Source organism: Egretta garzetta, unplaced genomic scaffold (assembly GCF_000687185.1).
Source record: "Egretta garzetta isolate BGI_Z169 unplaced genomic scaffold, ASM68718v1 scaffold94, whole genome shotgun sequence".
Classification (NCBI taxonomy): domain Eukaryota; kingdom Metazoa; phylum Chordata; class Aves; order Pelecaniformes; family Ardeidae; genus Egretta; species Egretta garzetta.
In genome coordinates, this window is record NW_009259683.1 from 8,644,725 (window position 1) to 8,657,298 (window position 12,574).

At 41.1% G+C, this 12,574-nt stretch overlaps 1 protein-coding gene across 1 annotated transcript in view; it reads left to right on the forward strand.

Annotated features, from left to right (window-relative positions):
* MACC1 (MET transcriptional regulator MACC1) overlaps window positions 1-3,257 on the forward strand; it is a 15,745-nt gene extending 12,488 nt beyond the window's left edge. Inside the window, exon 5 of the mRNA XM_009638617.1 lies at window positions 3,042-3,257. Within this exon, the coding sequence (XP_009636912.1) occupies window positions 3,042-3,257 (216 nt within the window). The remainder of the gene's footprint in view (window positions 1-3,041) is intronic.
* The last annotated feature ends 9,317 nt before the right edge of the window (window positions 3,258-12,574 follow it).

Sequence of the window (12,574 nt, forward strand, 5' to 3'; positions counted from 1 at the left end):
GTGCAGCAGGGATGCAAAACGAATGTAGCTAATGTAGTGTAAATTCATACCTGTGTGGAGATGCTCCCAGCATCGTTACAAGGTCAGTGTTAGTCTGACTAATTTCCAAATGATTGCTGATCATCACATTTACTTATCAGGTACCAAAGGATCCCTGTTAAAACCATCTTATCCCAGCCTGGAGTTTTCTAATGGAAAAACTTTCTCATTGATTGTAGTTGTTGACATGAAAACAGGAAATCAAGCTAAGATGGAGGAGTAATAAATGTTGACTAATTATTGAGGATTATCTAAAAACATTAACCAGTTTGGTACCCATCAAGGACTGTTCTACCATCAAGAGGACTGATTGGTTGAAAAATGTTTCTGCTTTTAAACTTAATATTTTTCTTAGTGAGAGAAATCTTCTCCCAGATGATCACAAAGGCAACTTGAGGTACATACAATTGGTGCCTAGATTTTGAAGTGCTTTTCATCAGTAAATTCCAAATCACTTTACAGAGGATGTAGGTATCGTTATTACCTACTCAGCAGAGGCAGTGGGAGCAGAGGGAAAACTCATGCACGCAGCCGAGGTGAGACTTGCCCAGCATGCTAGAGTGATTTAATATTTTGCCTGAAAATCTGCCTTGATATAATTCAGGACTGTCAAATGCAATTCAGTTCAGCCATTGCATTAGAGCACGTGGATGTGGAGAAGGACCCACCTTGGAAGCCTGGTTTGCAGTGTTCAGTGTAGTGAGCATGTAGACTACTGCAAAATTAATCATGCATCACTGATGATCCATTTATAAAGCTTTTGAGCTCTGCCTGCCCCCCCCCCCCTTTTTTTTTATCTTTCCTTTTTCCCAGGTAAAAAAAAAAAGCAACCAGTTGTGACAGAGTAGAGGAAAGCAAGGTTTGTATTTTAGGCAGATTTCAGCCAATTCTCTGATTGCACAGTGTCAGACTGACCTTCAGCATAAGTCAAAGCAGAGCATCTTTTCATACTCACTGTCTTTTCACCTACTAGTGAAGACAGAAGGCTGTACCCCAGCCCTTCAAATAACCTGGTCCAGCAGGGATATAAGGAAAGAAAGCAGGAGACAGAGAAGAGGCATAGCCAGCAGTAGAATATCAGAAAATCCCAGCTTCTCCTGTTGGCTACCTTGGTTATCAAGCTAGAAATAGGAATACAGAAACTTTCTGTTCTCAGCATAAATACAACAGTGGTGAACTGCTTTATTTCATTAAAATATGTTGTAAGATCAAGTATTTACAGTACTACATTGCAAACTTCTTTTTCAATATAGCCTGTCTAGTAAAAGGAAAGAATTCATCACTCTCCTTCCCACCTATCACTAAATTACTTTTCTTTCCATCTTTCTTAACCTCACGGTTATGACTCAAGATAGACTTGCTTAAAGCAAGAAGTAGGCACAATTCATTTTGGGTAAATGATGATACCCTTCCCTCCTGTAGACCTAAAATTAAAAACTTCAGTGAAAGCATAGGCACTTTTTTATATCTTAAACTAATGGCAGAAACCAGACCAATCAGACTGTGAGACACACTACTGGGGATATGAGTTTGATGGAGTTTTCCATTTGGGGATGGGAGAGAAGGGCAGCAAAAGCTGAGGAAGATGTTCACAGAATCTATGGTAGAGTCAGTCTTGGGGTAAGTTGGGAGCTCTTAGCCCAAATGTGGAGAAAAGCTCAGAACAATGAGCAAAGATTCTCCTGATACTCAGTTCCTCAAGGGATGAATTAAATAAAGCTTAAATCAAGGAAGTAGAGCTTTATGTTGTGTATAATTTGTAAATTCATAGGATTATACTGAGGAAGTAACCACTTTCCTCCTGAATTTTCCTTCAGAACCATGAAAACTGCTTTTCCATTAAAAGGGAAAAAGATGTCAAAAAAATCTTTTCGAATTAAGAGACTCCCCAGTCACTTCTGCGCACACATCAGTCCATATGGTCTTATTACTACACATAAGTGTGTTTCTGTTAAAACAGCAAATGCTAGTACCTTTTTGGAACGTGATGGGTTTCTTTGTGGCTTCGTGCGTCATCGCTGCAATTGCAAACTCAGGCGCTGTTTGCAAAACCTTTACTGACAATGAGGAGGGGAAACTAGGAAGTGGATAGCCCAAGTTAAACGTGGAAAAGCAGCAGCTGGGAAAACAATCTTTTTATTTGTAAACTGAGAAAACTTACTCTGGACATCAGCACTTTGAAAGACATAAGTCCAGCTTGGCATCTGAATCATGCTGTCATGGCTTAATTACTGTCACTAGACCAATGACAAATTACACCTGCTAAGGATCTGCTTCATATTTCTTTGGCATAAAATAAGCATATTGTAGTTTAAAATAAGGAGCACTGGTGACCTGCCTTTTCATCATCTTTGTTTCTTTCAGGACACTTTTTAAACTGCATGTCCTGATTTTAAAAATTTAATTATAAAAGCTTTTGACTCTCCTGCTTTTGGAGTGTTTGGGCTTTTTCTTTTTTTTTAAAACAGAGATTTTATAGATAGATCATCCTCTTGCTGCTGTTACCAGAAAATATTTTGTAAAGATAAGAAACATGTTTAAAAGTTCTAGGCTAAGTAGGGGGGCAGAGGGATGTTGATTAATGAGACAAAGGGAGGCATAAACCATCAAAAGCACAGTCAGACTCCGGATAGGGACACTGCTGTGGGGTGTATGCATTGCAAAAATGAACAAGGGGAAAAGTGTTTTCCTTCCACCCCTGTGCATTGAGTTATACTTTCAGACAGGGATGTATTTCAACTTGGAGATAGTCATCTTAATGAAGAACTTGTCTTTCCATTATTTACCCCTCTAAGAATTTGAGAGTTTCATAAGCTTACTGGAGTTCTTATATCAACATGCCTTTTATGATAAAGCATTTCAGCGTGGCTAGGGATCAAAAGCTTATTTCCTTTTTTCTTTTCTATGAATTTTCTACTATTGGAAAGATTTAGATTTTTTGCTCAATAATTCAGTTTCTGCAACTAAACTTTATTTTTTTTTTCTTCCTCCTTTATTTGCAGATGATGTGGAAACCTGCATATGATTTTCTCTACACATGGGGTGCCCATTACGGAGACAGTTACAGGGATGTCTTACAAGACCTGCAATCAGCCTTGGATAAAATGAAAAACCCAGTAACAAAACATTGGCGAGAGTTAACTGGAGTGTTGATTCTTGTGAACTGCATGGAGGTGTTACGGGCAAGTGCCTTCTCCAAAATGGAGGAAGAAGAATAGACTACTAAGATATGTTTTTTGGGAAAATCCCTTGGGAAACTGTACTGCTGATATTTGTGTTTCAGTGATGCTTGCAGAGCAGGACAGAAAGAAGTTTGTTTTTCCTGAGTCGATGTTGGGTCTAGGCCCACAGTGCTCAGCTACAGATTGCCAGAGCTTGCTAATGGCTACTGAGTAAATCAGAAACGAGTGGGAGATTAAACTAGTGAGGTCAACAAAAATGACTTGAATTCTATAATGTAGTTTCCAAAATGAGCTGGTTCTGATTGCACTGACTTTTAGGCAGTGATCAGTTTTAAAAACAGAGCTATACATGGATGACTTCAGTCTGTGGGGCCTCGGTTTACATTGTTTTCAGTGAGGTATTGAAATCTAAACATTGAATACATTATTTTAATTAATGCCAAACCCCTCGACTCCAATCAATGGGTGCAGGGTAGCTTAGAAAAAAACTTTAGGATTGTTTTGTCCTCAACTGGAACAAAATTCATCTCCCCTTCTCACAAAACAGGAATTCAATGGTTATTTGCACCTGGAAAAATAGGTGTGTGCTTCTCAGCCCTTCCAAAACAGCTTCTGGTGTCTTTTTTGGAGACAGGAAGAGAGACAAGCAATTTAGTGGTCAAGGGCAATTGGTTTTGATTGGGTCATTGAAGTGTTGATGTAACCCAACAGGGTTTATCTTTTTTTTTGGGGGGGGGGGGGGGAGCGGAGGGAGGTAAATTCCAGCAAATTTGTCTAGATTCTGCTAGGCAGAAATTCAGAAAAATTCAGGCAGCCTTCCTGGTGTACATTGTCCCTCCCTATGACAATTTGCTTATTCCTACTCTGTTATTATTAAATGGGTAAATAGGGATGAGTAGATTTGTAGGTACAAGAGCTGTAGGCAGTTCATACCCACTTCTGTTGATCATTTTCTTCTATGAAGAATATGGGTGATGGCAATTTTTTTCTCAAAAAAAAATTAACAGTGTGGTGCTTTTAAGATTCATTTAATCACGGAGCAATTAATTATTATTAGCCATGTGTTCTAAAGGGAACCCTGCTTAGATACTATCAATAAAAATAATTCAATTACTGAGTAGCTTATTATAAATACAGAAAATACAGGCTGAATAATAGCTACAGGCTAACCAATTTTATTTTATTTTATTTTTTAATATAAGATTTTAAATAAATTTTAATTAAGTGGTAGATCTAAAAGGTTAAAGCCATTTTGAGCACTTTTGAGCGACGTTCATTCAGAAACATCAGCAAATACTCATGACAACCAGTTGAAAAAAAAATTGGTGTTCTGCCATCACTTGCAGTTGACAAGCAAAGCCAAATTCTTTTAGGAGAACCACAAAGTAGTAACATTTCAGTCTAGAACCTGTGCTTCTGCTGTTGATCTCTACTAAGGAGAGATGTCTTGTGATTTAACATTTAGCCATTTTTCTCCTCCCCCCCTTTGCTCCAACCTGCTTTCTCTTCTACTTTTATTAAGCTTTCCCAAAGCATGCATAGCTCAGGAAGGAGGCTGAGGAAAGAGCATTTGCTCCAGTATTAGGAAAGCTCACTCGCCAAAAGACCCTTTAGCATCAGGGCATGACTGAATTTGCATGTCTGCAAGTTATCTGGCTTTGGTGGACTTGTTCCTGATTTTCTTCGGAATGAGGAATTCAGCTCACAGAACAGTAATTGTCTTTGCTGATCAAGGAAAAATGGAGAAAAAGGAGTCAGATTATCAGAGTTCCCTGTTGTTTCAGGTGCTAGCACTTATTTTATATCTTGCCCCACGCACTTTTTAAAAGAGCTGCAGAGAAAATATAAAATTACATTCTCTTGTTATCTGTACTTCAGTGCAGAGACCAACTGTTCCTCCAGGTCACACATCATCTCCATGCTTAAAACTACAGGGGAATACTCTCTAAGAGCTGAAATACCAGAGCTGATTATGGAACAAATCTTTCAGCTCCATCGTGTTGTCCCACCAGTCGATCTTCATGCATTCTGGCAGGCCATGCTCCCTTACTTAAAGTCCTGTTAAGCCACTTTTCTTTTCTTTTCTCCTCTTTTCACCCCTTTTTTTAAAAAAATTATTTTGTTAACCTGTCTGCATCAGCTAAGCAACTCACTTTACTCCTGCTTTTGAAGACAGGTCTCTGCTTCCATCCTTTTTTTGTACATCTTAATTTCTTACCTTTAGTAAATTTGTGTTTACTACCCATCCTACTAAAAAAGGAAGTAACATCTTAGTCATAACAACAGGAAAATACAGTTCTGAACTACTAGTCAAAAGGAGGGAAAAGCTACCAGAACCAGCCATTCCTAGTTATGTGATTTTACCAGATATGAAGGAAAAACTGCCCAAAACTGTGTCTGAAGGACAATCCAACCTGAGAAGGTGGCCAGTGATCAGGAACCTGGGAAGAGAAGTGCTCAGGGAGCAGGTCTGCTGCCCTTTATTCTCATGGCCAGGCCCTTTCATTGCTGTGAAACAACAGTAAAGTTGTTTCTGTCTTGAACAAGAGTTGAATTTGGCCCAGTAGATTTAGCAAATATTGACTTAGTGAGTCAGTGTTCTTCTTAGCTTGCAGAGCTATGCAACTGGTCCTCCAAGTGTATTCCTTTAAAAGGGAATTTATATCTGTCTGTAGTTGTGCCATGCTCCAGGGTCTTTAACTGTGGGCTTTGGTTGCTAATTGCACTCTCCATTTTTCCTTTAAGCTTCTGCTTATATGAATGAAATGCGCACTTGTGCAATATTCTGTTTACTTTAGCAGCCTGCACTGGATATATTAAAAAAAAAAAATGCTATTGAACCCCCATATTTTATTTAGTGCTTTAGTACTCAAAACCACAGAATGCCAGCTGAGAGGGGAAGCAGCTGCACTCAGTGGCAACACTCAGCGAGGAGCACATGGCTTTGGTAAACACACTCTGTTCTTGACCTTTTCTCCTTTCCTCCCACCCTGTCAAGAGAGAACAGCTTTCCCATGAGTCTGCACACATACCTTCTTGGGTTTCTGCAGAAGAGGATGAGATTAACAGCTCCTTGGGAGGAGACAAGGAAAAATCGCAGCCCCTGGCCCTTGCCTTAAATGAACCCCTGTTTCCAGGTTTCCCAATTTCTTTGTGTAGCCTGGGGAAAAGAGCTGTGTCAGCCAGTTCCATTTCCCTCTCTATGTGTAGGCAGAAAAAAACTCTTTTGCCATCCTTCTAACCTCTGAATAGGTACGTTCCTTAAGCAACCAAGCAAACAAAAAACTTGTGAGTGCACTGATTGCTTTACGTTTCCACCTACCTATGAAAGCTGGAAAAATGGTTCCCACGGGTGTGGCTGCACCTGAATGGGGCAGACACCTTCCACAGTGGGCAGCGGTAAGGAAAATCTACCTGCCACTCACACTAAAAATGCTGGGTTTTTTCAATGAAGTTGGAAGCCATTCTTGTTTACAGTGCAAAGGCATCTCAGCTCCATGCAAATTATTCCCCCATGTAAGTTCTAGTCCTCCAGTTGGGTTTGGGGAAAGATTCAGTTCCTTAGGTTTCCCTTGCTTTTTTTGGAAAGCAGAGGCTTAGGGAAGGAAAAGGAAGTTTCTTTTAAAATATAAGTAAAGGGCTACTCCCCAAGCCAGTCTCCAGGTAACAGGTTGGATACCAAGAGAAAGCTGCAGGTTCAGGGGCGTTCTTCATGGAATTGTCCAGGGAAGAAGAGGGAAGGCAGAATCAGCCATCCTTCCTCCTACTGAGGTCAGAAAAATTGGAAGAGGTGGGCAAGTGTCTTTTAAGTCTATTTTTGTGAAAATGGCTGATTTTCACAAATTCTTCCTGTGAACCTACGCTGTGCAAAAAGCAAACACTATTTTGTTGTGTTGAGTTGACTCTAAAGACTTATTCCTAAAGTACTTCTGGACTCAGAAAGTGATCAAGCCAACAATGATCTAAGAAATAATAAAGCTACTGTTTAGAACTGCAGATGGCAATACCATGCTCCCAGCTAAATTCAGAGATCCTGCATTTTCATAAGCTAATAGCTTGTTCAGCTGTGGACAGCTGAACCAAATAGGTATATAAATCTTGGCTGGTTTGTTCTGCTTCTGCCATAGCTATGAAAATTGTCTGTGAAAAGACAATACAATGGAGAGCAAGGAGGTTGGGTTTCCTTCCCCGCTGCCCCTGCCAGGAGGAGCATGTAGCAAATGGTATTCTGCACATTAGTGTGAAACACCAACTGGTCTATTAAATTCTCTGGAGAAGTTCTAGAACAACTGTAGATATGTAAAGAAAATGTTAGCCCAGTGTGGGTGATAACCATTGTTCTTGATAGTTCTGCTGTCAATAAATATCTACAGACAGTATGGGATATTTTTCGTCAAATAACCTGTGATTATTCTTAGTACAGAAAGTGCCATTTTATATTTGTTGCCAATGTGTGTGTATATATGTTAACTATTTTTTTTTAATTTACAGTATATATTTTTAAACAAAATAAACAAAGGAAAATTATATTGTCCACACCTTGCATGGATTTTATTTTGCTTCTGTAAGACAAAGAGCAGAAGAGGAAGATGGCCACAGGGTGAAAGACTGTGGTTCTGTTAATACTAGGGAAATGAGCAATGCCTTTTTGAACATTTTTCTTCATTTAAAAATTCTGTGTGTTAAAAAGATGAATGTACACTCCTTTTAATGTGTTCGTAAGCGTAAGTAATTTCCTTGTATTTCTTCTTGAAACAGAATGAACTCACTATTGAGGAGAAGGTTGTCTGTGGAGCTTGCTGGGAAAGCCAGGCCTCCTCACAAGAATAGTCTCAAATTTTTGCTTTTTTTTTTATTGCAGAATCATGAAAGTAAGTTTGAAAAGGCAAATCTTTGTTTGAAAAGGTCAGTCAAAACTAACATAAGCTTCTGAACCCTCAGTAGAAAGAAATAATACTGCTGATTGGTTTTAACTGAACATTTATCTCAGTTTTCTCAAATCAAATTGTTACTCATTATCCTTTCAGTATGAATTGTCCAGGAATACAGTTTATATCTTCAATCCTAAATTTATGATCAGGACTTAAATTTAAAACTTGGTAGCAGGAATTACTATACCTACTGGAAGGCCCATTTACATATCCATTCTGAATCCCAGGTTTTAAAATGTAAATGAGATGGCCTGCCAGGAATCGGGATGGCAGCACAATAATCCCAAGAGAGTAGACAAAGCCGAGCGGCATTCAGCTCCACTCTACAACTTCAGAGCTTTAAACATTAAGTTTGTGGTAAATTCAGAACAAGATCTAAAATACAGCCTTGTCAGATACAATGCCCTGGGAACAAAGGGAATCAGGAGTGACAGGGAGGAAGTGAATAAGCAACGACTGCTCAGTGTGTCTCATAACAATGAAGTTATCAGGCAATGGGTTTAAAAATAAGCAAAAGTACCTTTTCACACAGGGAGGGATTGGGGAATGCGTTGTTATGGGATATTGTCAAAGGCAAAAGCAGAAATGGGTGCAGAAGGCAATTAGTCAAATTTATGAAAAAAAGTGCCATGTGGATGTGGTGGTTTGTGTCCAGCCACCAGCTTCGTATAAAACAGAGTTGGTTGCTGAGAATGCAGCAGGGAGAAATGTTATCCCACGCTGTCTCTGTGTCTCACACTCTCCTCTGGAGCTGGTGGGGCTGGAGCTGGCAGGCGCCTGCTCTCACCCTGACCTTCCCAGTGCTCTTACAAACACAAGCCTTGCACAATCCTCACATATCCCCGTGGGGTCCCTTCTAGCACCCCACCTCCCTTCTGCCCCCAGTCGTGGTGATGGCTCGTCAGTTTATTCAGCAAGAATCATGGCCCCTCTCGTGGTCTGTAGCCTCAAGCACCAAGAGCAGCTGGTTAGACTGAGCTGTCGTCCTCCAACCAGCTGCCTCTGGCAATGGGGTTGCTGAGGGGAGGGAGGGCAGCATGATCCTAAACTTTAAGCAGGGATAAAATAACCTAGCCAGACTCCTCAGTGCTGGCCTTGCCCCACGAACTTTCATCTCTCTCGGGATCCAGCATAGCCCTACTTCATGCATCAGAGGTGAAAAACACGAAGGGGGGAAAGGATGAGGGGGGAAAGGAGTGGTAGATTTTAAATGAGATCTCACACGAGAAAGCTCATTCTTAATTCTACTCACAAGTAGGAAATGTTTTTATTAGAGTCTGAAACCATTTCATATAGTGCCACCCTCTATTCGTCATACAAAAGCCTCTATTGCTATTAATAAAGGAGTTTAAAAAAAACCAGCTAATGGATGGTTTAATAATGCTGCTTATAAAACTAATTGTGTGTAACTGAAAAGCTCTCCCTGGGGTCCCATTTGCGGGAGGGTTAAATAGGATTATCAAATCTAAAAAAAAAAAAAAAAAAAGTTGCAGATCAGAACTTTAAATTGGCATGGGAGAATTAATAAGTACCACTTCAAAGTTGATTTTTCCTGATATTTTTGGTCTTTTAGGTCCCTTTAAAAATAAAAAAAAAAAAAATCCCAACCCCCCAAAGCCTCAGCAAGAAGACGTCACAAAGTAAGCGGGAGTTGAGACCTTTTGCTGAATAAATTACAGACCTTAGTCATTAGTGCCAGGGGATTATCTCACAGAAACGGAAATCTGCAGTGGCTCCATATCACTGCTAGCATCATGAAAGGTTTTAGGTCAGAAGCCCCTATTCTGTACATACAAACAAGTCTCTTTACCTGGAGACCTCCAGCCAGCAAGATGACTTCAGTGGCCGCCCATATGCACTGCATGTCAGGGTATCAAACATATCAAGCTATTGTAGACAAACTAAATGGACCTTCCCCCTTCCTCATGATTTATTTGCCTAAAGGACCTATATTGCTCCATAAAGCAACAGTGATGGCGCAGGTAAGATGGGGAGAATGAGAGTGAGCTGTGCAGGCTCGTGTGGGAGCTGTCTTGTGCACATTTCCCACTGCAGGTGCTGGTTAGAAGAGTTCAAATCAGAGCCTTGGTTGCACAGACCCCTTTGCGACCCGTGCTGCCAGCCTGCCTTCCCAGGCTTGCTCATCCCTTCAAAACCTCTTGCCCCTCTCCCCAGAGGTGTCCTCTCCTTGACCGAGCTGGCAGCCATTCTCCGTTGACTCCCACCCCACCTCACAGCTCAGCCATCCTCCCTCACCCACTGCTCTGGGTCCTGGTATTTTCTGAGACCCCCGGTTCCTCTGACCCCCAGCCCTCCATACCTTCTCCTTACCCCCAAAGCTCCTCCTAAGCTGCATGCCCACCTCCAACAGCCTCAGCTCCCCAGGTTTTCTACCCCCTGCAGAGCACCTCTGTGAGCTTCTCTCCAGCTCTAGACTGCCCCATGTCCACCAGCCCTGTGGGTCCTTGCTGGGCTTTTACAAACCCTGGCATTACCCCTCGCTCATCCTCTGATCAGCTGCCTGCAATGCTCTCCCGTTAGCGCCGCAGTGGCTGAGCCCAGCCCTTTGTTTGGCTCTTTGCTCAGGAATAGATTCCTGATGAGGTTGAAAACAACCTGGACACAGGCTGCCCCAGCCAAATAATCTGCCCACGCATAACTTTGAAGGCAGGAGAGAAGAATATATCCAGGCAAGAATCAAAAGAAAACACAGAAACATGATAGTCCTGCCTGTTAATACACAGAACCCTAGAAAAAAGACACCTTCTCACAGGTTTCTGGTTTCTTGCTATTTTATACATTTTTTAATGAATTAAGGCAAGAAATTTAGCAGAAACACAGTAGTTAAGGCCAGTGTCCTGTTTTAAACAGTGCCTTTAACCTCACATGGCTTTTGTCCTTTTGAAAGACTTTTTACAAGTAGGATTTTACTTTGGAGATTGGGTTGCATAAAGGTAAGTACTGCTGGCACAGAAACTCGGCATGTTAGAGTCTAGGAACAATGTTGATGGAGCTTATGTGGGACTATTGCACTCCTACTGAAATTCAGGTCACGTTGCTTCATCAGAGAAGAAAAATATAACAAAATACAGGACATGAAAGATGCGGTAATTAAAACCACTACAAGATATTAACAGCCAATCAACACATTTCAAGCCCTCTTCTCAGCTTATTTTTGTCTACTCTAAAGTATGTCTGGAGAGGAGAAGGTAAAAGAGGAGAGGGGGGAAAAAGAGAAGTGATTATTACTGGGACGGTTATTATTGTTATCTATAAGCCCTACATCAAGGGCTTGTTTAACACTGAAGATCTATTGTGCAGTGATCTCCAGTAATGGGAAGTTGAGACAAAGCACAAGAAGCAAAGCAAAGCTAGAAAAACTTTTTTCAAGGTCACTCAAAGCATACCTCCAGGATTTTTCCAAACTCTAGTTCAGGCTTTATCCATTGGGCATTGCTTCCTTTATAGTTATCTGGCTTATCATGAAGTAGTGTGTTACGAAATGCTGGGCTTTTGACTGCAGCAAGGTTCTCAGGTTCTTCACAGGAAGCATTTGCAGGCTGTATAAAGTGAGCATTTTTTCTGTCATGTAACCAGAAACATATACATCATCTAACCAAACTGTGGGCATCCTCTGCCCATGGGATCTATGCATCTCACTGGCACATGGAGAAAGTGCACTCCACCTGACTGGTGCTGTAGTCATGTGAAGGGTCGGTGATACCCTCACACCATGTGCAGAAGCGGGTTGGGCCTTTAGCAGAGAGGGGCTAGCCTGGATTGCAACTGTAGGCGATGAAGTGTGGTGAGGTATAAGATTAACTATGTAAGAGATGTTTTGATTCACTTGCCAGTGGACACCTGAGACAGGATGTTTTTGTAGAAATCCTGACTGCTGTAATTCTTTTATTTTAGCCTTGGCAATGTACTTATGGCCAATAAAAATAAAAGCTGGGAAATACCTTTAGCAGACAAAGACATTGATAGAGGAGGCCCTCTGTCCCTCTGTGTAATACCCAACTGCAAGTAAGACCCAAGACTGTGTAACACCCAATCAGCAAGTTTGTCTTGAGAAAAGACAACATTTAAATAACAATAGAATCATAGAATCGTTTAGGTTAGAACAGACGTTTAAGATCATCAAGTCCAATCGTTAACCTAACCCTGCTACCCCACCACTAAACCATGTCCCCAAGCACCATATCTACTCGTCTTTTAAATACCTCCAGGGATGGGGACTTGACCACTTGTCTAGGCAGCCCGTTCCAATCCTTGACAACCCTTTCATTGAAAAAATGTTTCCTGATGTCTAACCTAAACCTGCCCTGGCACAACTTGAGGCTATTTCCCCTCATCCTATTGCCCATTACCGGGGAGAAGAGACCAACACCCACCTCACTAGACCCTCCTTTCAGGCAGCTG